At 40.8% G+C, this 18,221-nt stretch overlaps 1 protein-coding gene across 2 annotated transcripts in view; it reads right to left on the reverse strand.

Moving 5' to 3' along the window:
• PPM1A (protein phosphatase, Mg2+/Mn2+ dependent 1A) overlaps window positions 1-18,221 on the reverse strand; it is a 31,147-nt gene that overhangs the window by 12,232 nt on the left and 694 nt on the right. The window contains exons 1-2 of one of the 2 annotated variants that reach the window (XM_067295096.1): window positions 17,334-17,595; window positions 1,542-2,393 (exon numbers count right to left, since the gene is read on the reverse strand). In XM_067295096.1, coding sequence (XP_067151197.1) covers window positions 1,542-2,375 — 834 coding nt within the window. In that variant the 5' untranslated portion in view covers window positions 2,376-2,393; window positions 17,334-17,595. Of the gene's footprint in view, window positions 1-1,541; window positions 2,394-17,333; window positions 17,596-18,221 lie in introns of those variants that run through there. The other variant, XM_013955662.2, reaches the window with a different exon arrangement.

The raw sequence follows: 18,221 nt of genomic DNA on the forward strand, positions 1-18,221 counted from the left end.
TAAATCCATATCAATGCATTTTTACACACAAAAAATTACCAATCATGTGACATTAGAATACACTTTTTATACCTACAGGTTAATATTAACCCTCATTTTTCCTCTTGCTTACAGAATTCCATAAGTCTGCATGTTCAATCATTCTGCAAAAACTACTTTAAGTCATTTTGTTCTTTCCTCTTTTATGGTCTGCACATTATGAGTAGCCAATTGCAGAGAGCCCACTGTCTCTTTAAAACTGACATTACCAATAAGTGATCTGTAATAAAGGTTGTATTTGACCTTAAGTACTATCCAATCATTTTGAGGAAACAGCTAAAATATTAAATCAGTAAACAAAACCTTTACTTGCCTAAAAGCAATAATTAGATAGTTGAACAACTCAGACACTGCTTCCACCTAAAACCACTGCTATTGATTAGAGGGTTTTTTGTTTGTTTGTAAAGAAAAGAACTGAGAGTTTGTTAAAAGACCAGTTGGAAGTGGCTCTGCCCTATAATGGCAGTTATTTGGGCATTAAAAAAAAAAGCGTTCTTTGAAATGCAAACTTTTAGAACTCAAACTAAACACAACCCTAATACCTGAATATATTAAAATGCAACTACATTCTGAATATGAAAAGTAACTGTTTAGTTTACTTTCAATGCCCTAATCTACAAGCATTCATCTATATGCTTAACTTTTACCACTCAAATCCACTGAAGCCAACAAGACTGAGAACAGAGAGAAGTTATTAAAACAGGTACTCTGAATGTATGGGGAGATGCTGACGTCATTCAGCTATTGTGAAGCTTACAAAATCAGCAATGCAGTGTTCATACCCTGCTATTTGTTTTCAGGATTACCAGATAAAATTATAAACAAAAATATATACATTATCAAACTTCTCAAGTGTTGGAAAATAATTGCTTTTTTCCCCAAAAGGGAAACAATGACCTTGTTAGCCATGTGACAAGAGCTGAGATGCTGTCTTGTCTCTTTAGCATCAAAAATACTGGCTTTAAACATTACGACTAAGCTTGCCTTTGGAAAATTAAGTGACAAGCTATGAAAGTAAATATTTCAAATTTCTTCTATAACTGCACAATCCTACAATTTATTAAAATTAATGGAAGTTATTGTAGATAAAACCAGATTTGTTAAACAAAACAGCCCCATCTTCTTCTACCTGAATTTGTTTCAGAGCCATATCACACACCACTGAACAAGAACTACAGTAATTAAACTAGAACAAAAAAATAACTTAGGAAGTCAGATCTTCATATGGTCAATAATTTTAAGCCGCAAAATTATATGATGTTAAGGTTCAATCATTCTGCATTTACCTTGGTGTAAATGAGACAGTAACATTACTATGTGCACTGTTTATGTTGTGTGTTCCCCCATCACCATTTTTATGGAAACCTTGATAATTATTTTCAAAGTCATGTTACCATTAACAAATATGATATTTATAGACTGGACCCAAAACTTATTCTTAACTGGTTCATAAACTTCTAATAGTGAAAACATAATAAACTTCTCCTCTCAATTCTGGCTACCTTGTACAAGCAGGTGTCAACTATCTCATTGCAAACTTTCTCAAGGTCATCAGTGACTTCAAGCCTGGATCTTACAAAATCACACAGTTCTTCGTTCCCCATAACATCCCAGATACCATCGCAAGCCAGTATGATGAACTGATCATCTTCTTCTGATCTCTCAATTTCATAAACTTCAGGCTCAGGTGAGACTAGCTGCTCTGTAGGACCTTTCCCATGGACACATTTGTAATCAAAGTCCCCAAGTGCCCTTGACACAGCAAGAGAACCATTCACACGCTGAATCATTACAGAGCCACCTGCATTCTGTATACGCTCTTTCTCCAGTGGATTACTTGGTTTGTGATCCTGGGTGAAGAAGTGAACCTTCCTGTTTCTACAGAGTAAACCTCTTGAGTCTCCACAGTTGATGAAGTATGTATGTTGGGGAGAAATCATGACACCCACAGCTGTTGACCCGCTTCTATCTGCGCCATGTTTCTTCTCGGAGATGACTCTCATGTGTTCATCAATTTGCAGAAAACCTGTTCTGATGCCACTCTTTACACTTTCCACAGATGGTGGCCCATCTGGCCCTTTAAAATCCTGGTTGCTTGTGATGTGATCTAATAAATGCTCACAGCAGTACTTGGCAACCTGTGATCCAGCATGCCCATCATATACAGCAAAAAATGACCATCCGTCAAGTCCATTTGGCAAACCAATCACAGCCGTATGTGCATCCTCCATTTCAACTCGCCAGCCTTGCATGCTACTCAGACCATAACGAAGCCCATTTCCCTGCCCTTGGGCATTATGCTTCTCCATCTTTGGCTTGTCTAAAAATGCTCCCATGATGACTTCCCTTCAGTTCTAAAAAAGAAAAAAGAATATTAGGGTTGTTTGTTGGACATAGGTAGACGTTTAAATATATTATCGGTAACTATTAAATAATAAAGTCCAAATAATATTAAGATGACGAAAAAAACCCCTCTAGAGATATAGAGGTGACTTATCTGTATCTCTAAAGGTTCCACCTCAAATTTGCTCTGCTTTCATCTAATTTAAACAAGGACATTGCTACTAACTGAACTGTACTCCATATTTTTTAGTATTTTCACCTGTTACATTTCAAAAATTTGTATTCCACTAGCATTCTGGTTCTGACAAAAATCTCTGCTATCAATACGCGTAACAAGTGTTTTTTCAGATTGCTTTAACCGACACGCATCTGAAAAGTAATGTTCCCTGGGATTACTAGATCAAAGAGCTCAATGTTACCAGGACAGTGGCAATCTCCCTGGAGTCCTGCCTCCCAACCACAAAGTCCTGATTACCTTCTGGTTTCTTGATGGTGGTGGGAAAGTGAAGGGGAACTGATTAGTTTTTCTTATTGTGGGAAGCTTATTTATTTATTTATTATTAATAGATAAAGTGATCTGAAGGGTCGTGATGAATGCCAGAGCCTGCATAAAGAAAATGGCAAGACTGGATAACCAGGAGCAAGACACTGAAGCAACAGAGCAGCTGTCCCTTTAGGCAGCAGCAAGCCATTAGTTTGCCTCAGCCATCTTGTGAAAGCTCATCCTTAGATTTTCAGTTAAATTACACAGCAAGCTTCTCAGATGTCTGGGCTGCAGATTTACTTAAAACCTTAATGTATTTACGCTTCACTGAAAAACAACTGCCCCTGACAAGTTAAAAAAATCTGGAAACAGAATTACAAGCACTGCAAATTCATGCTTCTTTATTCAAGCCAGACCGATATACTGCACACCCAACCCTCCTCTTCCTTCTCCCAACATTGGGAGGTGATGTAGCAAATATTTATGCTCAAGAGATGAAGAACTATATTTGCAGGCAGCATAAAATGACTAGTTTATCTTGACAGCTCTCACACCCTCACCATTCAACCCACCCTTGTAATCCACATCAGTTTATTTGTGCATTCATAAAAAAAAAGACACCCACCCACACAAAATAGGTCACACATTTTACATACTTGCAAATTCTGTCCCAGGAAGCACCATACAGCGTGCAAATCCCTGTTCTACAATACAACGTAATGGAATAAGACTACAAGCTTTTCTATTTGAAGATAGCTGACAAAAAATAATTGTGAGAAGAATGTCAAAAACATTTTATCTAAAGACCCAATTAAGCTGCTCTAGTAGCAAAAATCTTAATTTACTGGATGTTTTGGAAGGTTTTAACTTTTATGTAGAGCCCATTGAATTAGTTTTCTGAGTGATAACACCACCACTTTTTGATAACATGTTTTTATTCTAATATGTCTCCAGTTATAAATGAAAATATATATAGCCACCAAAGCTTTTCGGACTAGGTCTTTTCCAGGCAACTATAACCCCTTTGTGAAACATCTGTATATGTTAGAATAAACAATCAAAGAATGTTTGTATTTGATCTCACCACAAGAGCAATTCAAATATGATGCATAGGGACTGAACCTACACTCCTTTGCTCACATGCTTTGCTAACAAAAACAAAAGCCACACATACTTCAGCTGTACGGAGAGATGTCAGCAGCAGTACACCTCTGCTTCCTCTCACGCCAACTCCTGCTCTTAAGTTCTGTCTCTTCTCAAGCGAACACAAAATAATGATGCCCACACAAACCGTAAATAGACAGCAAAATACAGTCTACACTCATCTCTGTATCTTAAGCATATGCATGAGGTTCACATTACTGCAGTTGCTAGGAAAAAAATATATATATATAATTTAGGCCTTTTTATATTCACATACAACTCTAATGAAGTCAGAGTGATCAAAATGATTACAGACTGCTGCCATAAATCAAATAGGGAATTATTGCACAGAATAGACTTTATTCATTCCACTACAGCAGGATTTAAACTAAACCCTAATACCTTCTCGTTGTTGAAGATATAATAAAATAAAATGTGGTCATTCAACAATCTCACCTTAATTCAGAGCTCAAAAAGCAGAAACTACCCTGGCAGATACCACATTTTGCGAAGTATTTTACATTCTTCACTGTTGTATAAAAACAAAACACCACCACCACCACAAAAAAAAGACACCACCACACACAAGCTTTAAGAAGAACTAGATAAACTGACCACAAGCACAGTCAAATTTGGAGTAGACAAGGCAGAGCTTTCCTTCTAATCTCTCTGTATTACTAGGTACATAACATTCAGACAGAACTGTGCTTTGCAAACTGTTCTTCCTTCTTAGCAGTTTGTCAGCTATACCACAACTAAAAACGCATACAGACAGGTCACACGCCATTCTAGCAAATCATACACAACTATCAGGATACGTCAAAAAGTAACAAGTCTACTCTCCATTTAAAAATCAAGTTACCTTATCCCTTCCCAGGAGGTAAAGTGAAAGCTGTTGCTATTCTAAATTAAGCCTTACAGGCGAGATGTTGATACATGATTCTTTAAGGGTGCGAGCTACCCACTGCAGAGGTGAATACAAACAGACAGAAGGATAACCACAATGTAGTTACATAACTTCTACTTAGGAAATTATTCAGAGCCCATAGCATAAAGTATTCACAGTCGAAAAGCCGCAGTAACAGACTGCGGCTACCTTATTTGCAGCCCTCTAGCTAATGATACTGCTACTATAACACCTACCTACACTTATAGACTAGTAGGCTAGTTCTTCAAAATCCTCATTAAATCAAAAGGGAAAGCATAGTTTATTTGTAGGTAGGATGAATATGCCAAGCCTACAGTTCTTGGACAAGTTCATTTTTTGTTCAGAAAATCTGAGTTTAATGTGACCGATTTGTGAATTCTTGTGAGTCAGGAAGTGATCTGCTAAAGTTTCCCCCTATCAGAAGTGGCTTAAAAACAAATTTGAAGAGTCTCAAAGTAACATAATTTTGTTCAGTTTTACTTTAGAGTACAAAATCCTAAAAAAAGACTGACAGAAGAAAGCTGTACTCTCCCTAATGGAAAAATACGCTTTACACATGTTCTTGTCTCCGTATCTATAGCACAATCCTTCACACATCAGTGCCTACCTAATAAATCACACTTTTCATTCTTTCATGAGGTGGTTTGTGCACTATACTGATTAGGCTGGAATGACATGTTTAGTTAAGCACATATAACTTATGCAAATCAGACCTAACGTATAGGAGTGCGATTGCCCAAGTGAGAGCACGAGTTTGTTGTGTAACAACATTAACAGGACAGAAGTAAACCCAGAAAAGTCTGCATGCACAACTTGCAATAACGCATTAGATACCAAACATGGTTAAGTTAGTCCTCTTTTCTATTTCTTCAGCCATCTTCCTAGAAAGGATTCCTCATTCTAAGGCCCTCATTTTCCATATAATTTTAGCACCCTTCCCCTTTGCCCTTCTTAACCCAGCCCAAATGCTCAGCAACAATGTTAGAAAAACGCAGTCAGATAAGGCAAGAGAGAACCAGTCCTCTGTTGTGGTAGCCTTGACTTTGCAGGATGCTTGAACGACTTATGAAACTACTGGAGACACACATCATTCCTTTTTTTATATTAAAGCTGAAAAAGAGAAAACACACTCTGTGTATGAAGTTTAGCGGCATATCTAATGGCAAATTTATGCCATCATTTGTTTTTTTCCTTAGAGCAAGGCAATTCTGAACAGAACCATGGGAGAAGTGTGCTGGGGGTGGGGAGGGTCAGAGGTGCAAAATTTTCCTCGGAAATGTTAACTCTACAACATCATCTGGCAGTGCAACTGCCTCAATGACTACTCAGCCAAACCCCGATTTTAACCAAGGCAGATTCCTTGTTCACCATCTTGGTATCTATGGCTTCCATTAGTTCCTCCTACAAGAAAGGAGCTATCTGCAGGCAAAGTTCCTGGCTTTTGGCTTCCAAGAATGATTAGAGAGGGTTCTGAATAATTAAAAAAAAATTAAAAACTGAGAATGAATCTATGTGCATAAATATGAATATGCAGCAGATGCATCTATGAGTGCATCTGAACCCTGGCTCAAAATGCTGACTTTGTGGAGTCAAACTGAAGGTCAGCCTATACAGAAAGTGCCCGAAAAACTCAAGTTGCAGCTTGCAGACAAAAAGCAAGAGTACTTTATAGGGCCTATGGGGAAGGAGGAGGAAAAAAAAAATCCACACACAAGTAACAAGATCTTGGATAAAACACCAGAGTGCCAAAACTCAAAGGGCTGCAGCATTAGGAACAAAACTGAAATAATGAATGGAGCATGCCAAAGAGTCAGTAGCTAAAAACCTTGAAACTAGATGCAATTGGAGAACAGAGCGGCAAAGAAAAGGAGGGTAATTAGTATACCAGACCACGGACAACCATGGACAACCACAGATACATCACCGGAATGCATGAAATTCCTTTGCCCCTTCATTTGTCCCTCAAATTGTGCTATCCAGACAGCACAACTATATTGCCTTCTGATACACACAAAAATAAATTTTACTGTTTCACTAATTCATTTGATTGAAAGTTCAAATGAAGATAAGTCTTAATGTTCACAAAGGACAGTCAATATAATTCCACACATCCCTGTTAAAAGACAGTCTAATTTCCCAATGAATTCAGGAGTATTTGAGCATCTTGTCCAAGAAAAACAGCCACCCCCCATCTGAAACTTGCATTTTAACAATATATAATTCAATAATCCTTTTTAAACAATGTTTGAGTTGTATTTCTTCCACTAGAATAAGCTGCTCACATGAGCCACATTGAGGTATAGAGACCTTTCTAAGCTTAGTTTGGACAAGTACCTATTACTTCAATTTCCTGGAACAATTCTCCAAGTGACATTATGGCCCCTATGTTGTAATGAGCACACATAAGCAAGATTACAATCTTTACTTGAGCTACAGGACACAGTCACCAAATCGTATAGACTACTACTGAGTAGAAAAAGGACATCCTATCCCCTCAGCTCCAATCTGATCTGTAGTACTTTCTTTCCCCCTTAAGTAAGTTGGATGCAGTAACCAGTCAGCATATAATTGAGTAAGCGTGGAAGTTTTCAAAAATTAGCTCCTGTTGAACGAAAACCAACACCATATACTGTATGCCCCAAATCAATTAACATTAACAAACAACATGTCAGAGATCATCCCAGAGATCAGAATAATAACTAAAATAAGACAGAACACACACAGATAAAAAGACATAATACACCACAGTTCATGGACTAAATGAAGTCACAAAAAAGCTTCTTGCCAATGGAACTATTTAGAAACTATTGGAGGCTGTATGATTGAGTTCTGGCATTCGTGGTTCAACACCATCAATAAAGTATTGAAACTTAGCATTGATGTTTCTGAATACGTACTTTTAGATGGAGGAATAGATTGACAATTTAGAGAAACGTGAATTGTCTCTGAAAAAGAAGTAGGATAAGAAATAATACACAGAAATGGGACTATTTTAATAAACATGTACTAACACATTGTTTCCTCCCAGAATACTTGCTTATAGGTGATACAACTGTAGGATGCATTTTATTTTGATTAAACAATTGCAAATAGAAGAACATAGGAAGAAACTATCCACAGGAGTAAGAATGTTTGTAATAACATCTCATTACCTTTTTTTGTTTTAGGCCAGATTTGGAGCCATGGCATATGGCAGATAACAATGAAAGGCAGACAGCTGGAAAGCTAAGTTCGAAGAAAGTGAAGAAACAAACAGCAAAGCTCTAGGAAGCAGGCCTTGGGACAGGCAAGAACATTACACATGGAAAACAAGTGAAGGACAGGGTAAAAAAAAACCAAAGGTAAGTTAATGACTGTGTGAAGAAGGGAAAGTATGAACCATTTCCACCTTTTCCTGCTTACCCTCTCTCTCCCTGTAACTAAAAGGAAACAGTGACTACAGCTACAACTTCATACCATTGTAGAGAACACTAGATCAGTGCACCTCTGATGCAGAGGCATCGATGAGTTCTGACCCCTTAACAGCCAGCCCACAGGCAATACTATTTCACCAAGAGCTTGCTTTTTTAAGATAGCTTCTATTTTGCTTAAAATCCCTTCTCCTAGCTAGGAGTTAACAGTCTGTCTGAATGTCTCCCCCATACTAAGCAGCAAAATATTTTTCCCCACTTGTTTTCCTATGTCAGTACATTTTTCCCACTTTTTTTTTTTTGGGGGGGGGGGAATGTGGAGGACATAAAGGATTTAGGAGAGGATTACTAGTGCCTCCAAAAATTTTCTGGAACACAGAAGGCAATCATTTCTAAGTTAATACCCTCCAAACACATTTCATTTTTTTCTTAAGAGACCTTCCTCTGCTGTTATCTACCTTTCCTGCAGACAAGTAAACCTGCTCCTAGGTTAAACTAGGAGCTGCTATTCTTGTTATGAATGTATGCTGGCTGAGGTTCAAACTCTCTCAAAAGATGCACACATGCATACATGTGTATGTATACATACAAAAATAATCTGACTTTCCAAAAAGAAAGCCCTGGACATGGAAAAAGATAATTCATCTCACTAACAAATTGTTACTGCAGAAATTTGGAAAGACAGTGATGCAGCTTCAAGATTCCTTTATGGAGTTATTATAATTTTGCTCTATGGTCAGTCAAAGAAAAAAATAACTTCTTTCCTGAATCACCAGGACAACTGCCAGGAGGGGAAAACAAACAAAAAAGCCACCAAATTTTGAGAGGAGATACAATTTGCATCCAAACTATCCGTCACTGATCAGGATCCTACCGTGACTGGCACCCTCAGAACAAAGTAAGATAACTGTCCCTTGGCCCAGAGAGGCTTCTTGCTTCCTTCTGAATATTTGTATTAGAAAGCAGAGGCAGGAGAACATAAGAAAAAAAAAACATTAGGCAACAGTATCAAAGTAGGAGCAGCCCAATCACTATGAAAAATTGTGCGGACAACTAAGATGGCATTAACAAATACTATGAAAATCAATGAGGTAGCTCTGCACAAATTCATATGTTGCTCTGTCTGAACAGTAAAAGCAGAATGAAAAACCAAGTTCCTTGCTTGAAAAATGTAATAAGCAGAAAACATGTCCATGCTGGCATTTAGTTTCAGCACCTTTCTGGTTATAGTTCATTTTCCAGAGATTTCTGACTTAAAAGTGTTGGAAGATAAACAAAATACACCCATTTTAGACAAAGATTAGACAACAGCTTTGTTAATAGCACACAAACTCCTACAGACTGCATCCAAAAAAATCAAAGCCCCATTGAGGCAAGTGCTGTAGAAAGAAACTGGATGATCCAAGGAAGGTACAGTCTATGCAGACAGAAGTTGGGAGGAATAAAGCCCTCATTTCTTTCTGTGTATCAATAAATGAGATCCAGTAAGATTCAAAACTTTTGACAGAGAGAGGCAAGCAAGCGCATATAAGAATTCTAAGCAAACTGCTAATGTCAGGAAGAGTATACAGTGTTATACTGTTACTCCAACAAAGCTGTGCACAGCAATAGTTTCACCAGAAAGAGAATGCATGTGTGGGGGAGGCATGGGGGAAAGGGAAGAGATAACAGAGAAAAAGACAACACGCAGAGGAGAATGGAGTTACAGTAAGTCAAAGAAGTTGAACTGCAATTTTTCTGGCATTAGTAACACCAATACTGAGAATGCTTTGCTACTGTCACCTACCCTCATAACAGAACATTACCCCTCCTAAGCATTGTTGGCCTAATCTCCAATTCTTACTTGAGTACCAAGTAAGCCACTTAAGGTCCAGAACTGAACAGATCTGAACATACCAAAAGCCTCAAGTAACAGCTAAATAAAACTGTCCTTTAAGCTTTCTTTATTTTTTCAATCTCTCATTCACAGCTTTGAGTCCTGGCATCTTCATTCACTGTTCATTATTACAAACAGAACAGTATCTGCGACTTATAAAAATTATGTTGAAAATCCACAGAGTAATGTTTTCTTTAATAAAAGAACTGCACTATTCAACTACTACTTCAGAGTGGTTTTTTTTTGGGGGGGGGGGAACAAAAAACAAAAAACACACATTTGCTTTTTATCAAGTTAAGCTTTCTATCTAAACCTGTTAAGAATCAGACAGAATTTGATCTCCTCCCTCCACCACCCAAGAGGAAAGTGAAGTTATGTGGGCAATAAGGACATGAAATACAGTCATAGTGAGTCAGAACAAAGGTCCACCTAGCCCTGTAGTTTGTCTCTGACAGCAGCCACAAGTGAATGCAGAGGTAAGAACATAAAAACAGGGTATATTTGTCTGTAATATGCAGCCCCCAACCATTTGCAGCTTCAGGACTTCCTGAGCCTGATGTAGTTTCTACCTGTTTAGTAATCCTGAACTAGAGAAAAATAAGATATCTTACTTACTGGCTTGTACAACACAGCTGGTTACAGTTAATTTGTTTTTTTTTTTTTAGTGCACAAAATTGGAAATACAGGTTAAAAATACTAGAGAGTGGTCCATGTTCTACGCTCAACTTCTAGAACAGAACGGCTTATCAGAACGACCAGGGTTGTGCAGGTTGTTCAAAGGGCACAGGAGAAGTGTCAAACTACTGCTGATCCGTCTTTCTCAATGTTTTAGCTGAAGTTTGAAATACACGAGGAGAAAATGCTCCATGGAAAAAGGTCCTGATGGGATTATTAACTGAAACTCCAAAAACAAAGGAAGACTTGAATAGTAATTCAGAAACAACAGAACACTAAGTGCACTAATTGAACTGCCCCTGAAACGCAGCAAAAAATTATAATGTCTCTCTCTCATTTATTAATGTCCACGAAACTGCCACTTTTTTTATACTTAACTCAGTATTGTTGCCTGTGGTAATACAGATGTAAATACACACAAGTCCTTAAAAATCCACTATCTTTCTCTACAGAACATTGTACTGCTTGGCACCCTCACCAAAAAGGACACCAAAAGTTAGTATAAGCCAAGTTAATATATACTCCAATGAAAAATGAATGCAAGAAAGGGTACACCATCTGCTACTGAGATTTTAGTCTCTATCTTCTAAACTGCTCAGCCAGGTCACTGCGCTTTTTTTATTTCAAGCTTTCAGAAACTTCAGATCTTCCTAACGTCAGTAAAAACCATCAGCCACCTATCTGATTCATCTTATGAGTGGAGTGGATATCAACATGGAAGCACAAAATTGTAGTGAAAATAAAGTTTACACAGATAGCACCTGGGAGCAGATAAAAATAAAGTACTTGGACAAAACGCAACCAGTACGTGCCCAATGATTAGAGGGAGATGTTTGCACATTAGAGCCCCAGAACTTCCTGCTTAACCAACTACTCAATATTATGAAATAATTCAAAATAAGATACATAAGCAATTTCCCAGACTCTTTGTTTCACATGAAACTATTTGTGAGGTTCTAATTACAGCAACATTATCACTACTCTGGTGAGGATATAGAAAAAGCAGCACAAGTGCTTACAAGAGACTTAAGCCCTGCTAATGACACATGGGAATAAAATTGTAATAAAATAGGAAATGTTCTGAAGTGTATAGTTGTAATATGGCTTTGCTTGCAAGGAAATGACATCAGAACTATGCTAGAAGAACATTAAGACCCGGAAGTCAAATCCTCAAAGTTTATGAAAACACCTAGAGTTTGTTCATTTGTACGCTCACATACAGCTTTTATTTACAAAGCCATTTTGCCTTCACATCCCCAGGATTCCTATCTCCTTAAAAGAAAAAGGATAGAGCATGACTGTTAGAGTAAAGCAGGTGTTTTTTTTTACCCAATTTGCTGCTGTCACTATCACTGCAGTCGCACAGTTGACAGACTTGCCTATGATGAACAAGGCAGTGAGGTGGTCCCTTCTCGAGTCCAAATCCGAGTTCACTGCAACTCTAAATATTATTCTGGCCACCAAATCAGGACTTTGTGGCATTCACTTGTTCTTCCAAAGTATAAGCAGTCTTAATGCCAGCATTTCTTAAGCTTAGCGTGCCTCACTCTGCAGTCTCAGAAGGGTTCTTTAACATAGAAACAGTGATAGATTTGTAAGAAGGGTCTAGTCCAAACACATGCTATATTTAGTTAGGGGAAACAGAAAATTATTTACTGATAGAAACTGACTCTTTCTTCATAAAATGTTCCTGCAATTTAATACTAACTAATACTAACTACTAATACCTGCCCACATTTCTCTGCATTCTGTCCCTTTCCAAAGGCTGGGTTTTACTTGAACTTATCAAACAACCAGAGATTTCCTCAAAATCATCTCCAAATACACAATGCTCAGGCACAGTTTACACAGTTCTACTGACTACTGCCTCCTTAAAATATTTCACAAGTCAAAAATATAGCTGAAATTTATGCACAAACAGATAGTTACGATATACAGCCAAGAAGAATACAGACTGCCACTCAAATTCCAGATCAGAAGTGCAGTCAGCAGGTAGAATGAACAGTGCGTATAGATACAAAAAATCCTTGAAGTTACATGTGAGACACAAACATGGAAGCACACTTCATCCTCTAGGTCACAATCCAGCAAGGCATTTAGGCACTGTACATGTGAGCAGCCCCACACAATTCAGTAGCACACTGCGTATCAGTGTAAGCACATTTAAGTGCTTTGCTTGATTTAAACTGCAGCTATCAGAACACAAGTCATTTTATACTTGAGCTTCTCAGCCTTATGAACTATTATTTTTAGCAGACTTCAGGGTTTTTTTTTTTAAATATATTAAGATATTCTTACCTGAACTGAGAATTGAGATGTTCACAATAAAGACACTAATTTACTTCCTCTATGTGTAAACTTCTAGCAGTTCTCTAAATCTGAATACTGAAGCCTGATTAGCCAACTTTGTTTTTCCTTTATGTCACTTTTAGATGCTTGTTTGCTAGAACACTGCTTCAATAAAAGTGCATTTCATTTGAATTATCTGCAGTTGAAGGAAGTGTTTCTATTGTTTTGGTCACGTTACAAACACCTTTTCAGAAGGGCTCTTAAAAAAAAGATCTGAGCAACTGTGATATATTTATAAACACACTCTGTTCTGCAGACTTCAGTAGCAAGCTGAAATATCCATTAGTTAATTTTACTGGTATGTGAAAACAGAAAAATAAAATCAACATCCAGTAGAACAAAGGCCTGTTCAGTTTAAACTCTGAAAAAAATAAAAAGAAGTAAGACAGGGACTTGACAGACATCTGTAACTTAGTATGTGGTTTAATAAGGAGCACAGTTCAGCACAAGAGAAACACAGAAGAGCAGACCTTACAGCACTGGTTTAACACCTATAACACTCAGCAGGGTATTATCTCTGACCAGTAACAAAAGTCAGTCTACTCCCTCAGTTAGCATGGTATCCCACTTTCTCTCTTCTCCCGTCCCGATTACAATTTCCTTGGTCTAAACATTCTTGCTAGTCCTAAGATTTAAGTGATTTCATCTAGCAATATAAACCTTACATTGTTCCTTCACAGACAGATAACAACAGCAGCAACATGAAGAAGCAACAAGGAGATATGCCATCTCCACTGCGATCCACACCACAGTGACATAAGTACATGAATCTTTCTTAAACTATATTTTACACACCATCTCTTAAATTACATTTTATGTACATCCCCTGGATCTTTCAAACATCATAATATCAGACACTACATATAATTTATGTGGACTTTGCAACTTGGTATTCTTTCAATGAAGAGCACTGTACTTAAGTATTATGGTGTATTTAAGTTTTACTGAAGCTTATTTCTGATCCAAGACTAAGTGAACAACACTAGTATTTAAAATAAGGGAATGCGAGCAAAACTACAGATACCAGTAAGAATTCAGCAACAAGGTAATACTCGAAATTAGCTTAATTTTCATGAGACTGCATGTTGCCTCACTTAAAAACACAGTTACAGGTGATACAAATAAATCAATGCTTCAAAAGGTTTAGAAGAATTGAGGTACCATTTCAGAAAAAAAGAGGAGCAGCAATTACAAAGAACCACATGCAATAGTAAGAATAAATACTGTACAGTTCAGGTGTAGCCCTACTAAGACACTATTATCTTGACTTCAAACATTGCTATTGTTCAAGTCTTTAAAATGAGTTGCAGGTCTGTAGAGACAAAATGAATACAATTATTTTACAGTATCTCCTATTCCAGAACTTGCTTATTTAATAACACAACCTGCATTACTCAATTGCTTAATTCCAATGCAATTCTGCTTAGCCAATTATGTAAAAAATTTACATTAGAATAGACCTGAACATGTAAAATTAAGTCTATATTAATGTCAATATTTTAGTAAGAAATGTTATTGTTAAATGACTTATATTTAAGGTCATCATGTGAAAGCATCTGCTTTATATTCCTAGTTCCACTAAAATGGAAAAGTGCAATAAGATCTTTTATTGACAGCTGCATTCAAAAACATACCAGTTACATAAGTTTGCAAATTATACTGTGCCAAAGTTAAATATCTAAGCATTTAAACGATAGTTCTTAAAACGCTATCTCAGCAAGAATGACTCAACTTAACCTTGTAAGCTGCACGCTAGATAAGAGGCAACCCGCTTGATTTTATAGAAAAAGCCTTTTTGTATTCTGCTTTAATTCAAATCACACCAAGTGAGTTCTGCTTGTTTAGACCTGCAAGCTTCACCAGTCCTTTGGCATCTCCATCTCTCCTCCTCAGTTTCAACAAAGTATCTCAAGCTTACCTATAGACAGCTAAGTAAATACTTGGAAAACAGGTATATTATACCTCAAGGGGAAAGATCTACTAGACAACCACCAAGCAGAGGACTAAACCCATTAACCATACATAGGCCTTGTCTATATACTAGAAAAACATGGCTATGCCAGAAGAGCAAGAGAGTATATAAATCAGCTCTCTCCAAAATAAGCTATATTTACCAGAGGGTTTTATCAGATATCTACGTCTGTGAGGAAAACATTAATGACTGGCATGATGTATCAGCAAGTCCTTTACTTTTAGGTCAGTCCCATATACAAGATGTAGGGCCCACAAGGAAAGACCCAGCAGGGAAAGCTTTAGGAGCAGCCCTGTCACCACTGCAGTGAAAAACACTGATATGCCTACCAAAATTGTTTTTCTTCAATACCTTTGATTGCTACTCACACAGATGCTGGGTAGGGAAGATGTAAAACTTCCTCAACACACATCTTTTCCCCCATCCTGTCTCTGATATTATTGACAGAAAAACTGTGAATAGTATTATAAGAAAAGCTATCAGAAAAGTAATGTAAAACTTGCACAATTCTTGATCATTTGGCGATTCACACAGGGTCCTGAGTTACAGCTGTGAAACAGCAGTCATCTGTAATTTCATTAGTGCTTCACAAATCCCTGGTCAGCCACCAAACCACTAAAAAATGTACGTGCAGGAAAAAACGCTACACTAGCTCACACTCAGAAAGTCATCTAGAATCACAAGAGTTAGAACTTGTATTTTATGAAAAGATTCTACTTACTCTACTGTTAAACACCACAATCTAAGGAAACATCACCTACCACTGAAGGAGGAGACCTTCAAACCTACTGCTCTCAGTATCTAAGACAGCTGTCTGCTAAAAAAAATAATAATAATTAAATCCTTTGAATGACATACAGAATCTTAAGCCTTAAGGTTACGACACAGGTCATCTGAATGACCCAGTGCTTTCTCACTTGACAAAAGGTATGAATCAAAAATAAATTAGCTCCTTACAAATACTACAGTAAACTTAAATGTTAGTTTTGTAACAACAAAATTTTGCCGTACATATGAAGACACTGCAATGTTTTAGCTGCACAAAATAAATACAAACACATATTGAACAGATGTCTATGAAAGCAATTCTTCCAAAACAATTAACCTGCAGCCAGTCCTAAAGCTGCATCATACCTACTGTAATACAGATTAATGGGACAAAAAAGTTAGTCTCAGAACCTATGATATTTAACATGAGGGCCCAGTTATCCACTGCATCACTGGACAAGTTTTTAATCCAAGGAGACAGTTTTCTTATATCCACTTTTAACATGCACGCTATGACAGATTACAGATCAGCAGCGTAACCTTTGCTCGCGACATTGTTTTCAAAGGCATCGAAATCTCACTCAAACTTTAAACGCTGGAAGGCGTTGGCAAGAGAAAGCCGCCTGCTGCATAATAATGTCACTATTTGGGGAGTGCTCGATGCTCCGACCCTCGCGAGGGTGGGGTGCTTTATAAATAGATGCGTTTTTTTTCTCCCCGGTGCCGTGCCCCAAGCGTTTGGGTGGCGATGGGAGAGGAGGCTGTTTATAGCCATTATTAAATGAACTCTGAATCGGCCGGGGAGGGGGAAGGGGGGAGGGGAGGGAGGAGGGAAGGAAAGCTGCTGATACCTGAGCCAGGCCCCAAACCCTCCGCTCGCCCTCCTCCTCACTTTCCTCCCCCATGCCCCCCCCCAAGGGGCTCCCGGGCCACCCCCCACCCTTTCGCAAAGGCGCCGGCAGCGCAGGGGAGGCAGCAGAGCCCCCCCGGCCAGCCTCAGCGCCCGGGGCTCCTCGCAGCAGCATCCCAAGCAGGCTCGCAGCAGCGCCGCCGTCCACCCACCCCCTTTTCCATCTCCCTCCCTCCCTCTTTCCGCCCCGACCCGGTACCAGCCGCCGCCGGGGATGGCGCCGCGCTCCTCCCCCGGGCTGCGAGGGGGAGAAACCCCCCAGCCCCCGGCCGCCGCCGCCGCCCCCCGCTCCCCCGGGCGGCGAGCGCTACCCGGCGCAGGCCGCCACCGCCGCCTGTTTACAGGCCCCGGGGCCCAGGCGGCCCCGCCGCCGCCACCCCCCCCCCCGGCCCGGCCCGGACCGCCGCGGCTCCCCGCACTGCGCAGCGCCACTTACCCCGCGGCCGCGGCGGACGGCGCCGGCTGTGGCGGGCAGGGCCGCGCTCCGCGCTCCCGACGGCGCGTGGGGGCAGGGAGGCCGGGGGCAGGCGGGGACGTCCGCGGTGGGGCCGGCGGCGGGCGGGCCAGGGGAGAAGGGGAAGGAGGGGGGAAGGAGGAGGAGGGGGGGGCCCGGCTGGCGGCCTCGCCTCAGTTCATTCACAGGCGGCGGCTGCGGAGGGCGGCTCGGTGCCCAGGGGGAGCCCAGCGCTCATCTCGCCTCTCCTCCGCCGCCGCCGCTGCGCCGCCGCCGGCCCCCCCCCCGAGCTCCGCGCCCACTCGCGCACCGCCGCGGGTCGCCGTCCCGTCCCCCCCCCACCCCGCCTCGCACACACACACACACACCCCGCGCCGCCTCCTCCGCCCCTCTGCGCAGGCGCGCCGGGCGCCGCCGCCGCCGCGCTCGCCTCCCCGCCTCGCAAAGCGGCCCGCCGCCGCCGCCGCTCCCCCTCCCCCACGGCCGCGCGCGCCCCGCAGGGGAGGCGGGAGCCAGTGCGCGCGCGCGCCCCTCCCCGCCCTTTCCCTCCTCGCCGCGTGCGCACAGCCCTCCCCCCTCCCTTCCCCCCCCCCGGGTGTGTGGGGGGGGAGGGGGGGAAGCGCCGCGCGGCGACGACAACAACCGCTTTTGAGGGCAAAAGCCCGCCTCTGGCGTAGCGGGCGGGATACCCGGATGTTGGGGCTGCGAGCGCTGCAAAGGCGGGCGGCGGGGCCGCTAAAGCTATTACATCACCCTCTGCCGCCCGGGCCGCTCCGAGCATGCGCGCCAGCGCGTGGGAGCAGCACGAGCTCCGGCGGGCTGGGGTGGGGGGTGCACGCGTCATGTGCGCCCGCCCCCTTCGCGCGCGCG

Source organism: Apteryx mantelli, chromosome 4 (genome assembly GCF_036417845.1).
Source record: "Apteryx mantelli isolate bAptMan1 chromosome 4, bAptMan1.hap1, whole genome shotgun sequence".
Lineage (NCBI taxonomy): Eukaryota > Metazoa > Chordata > Aves > Apterygiformes > Apterygidae > Apteryx > Apteryx mantelli.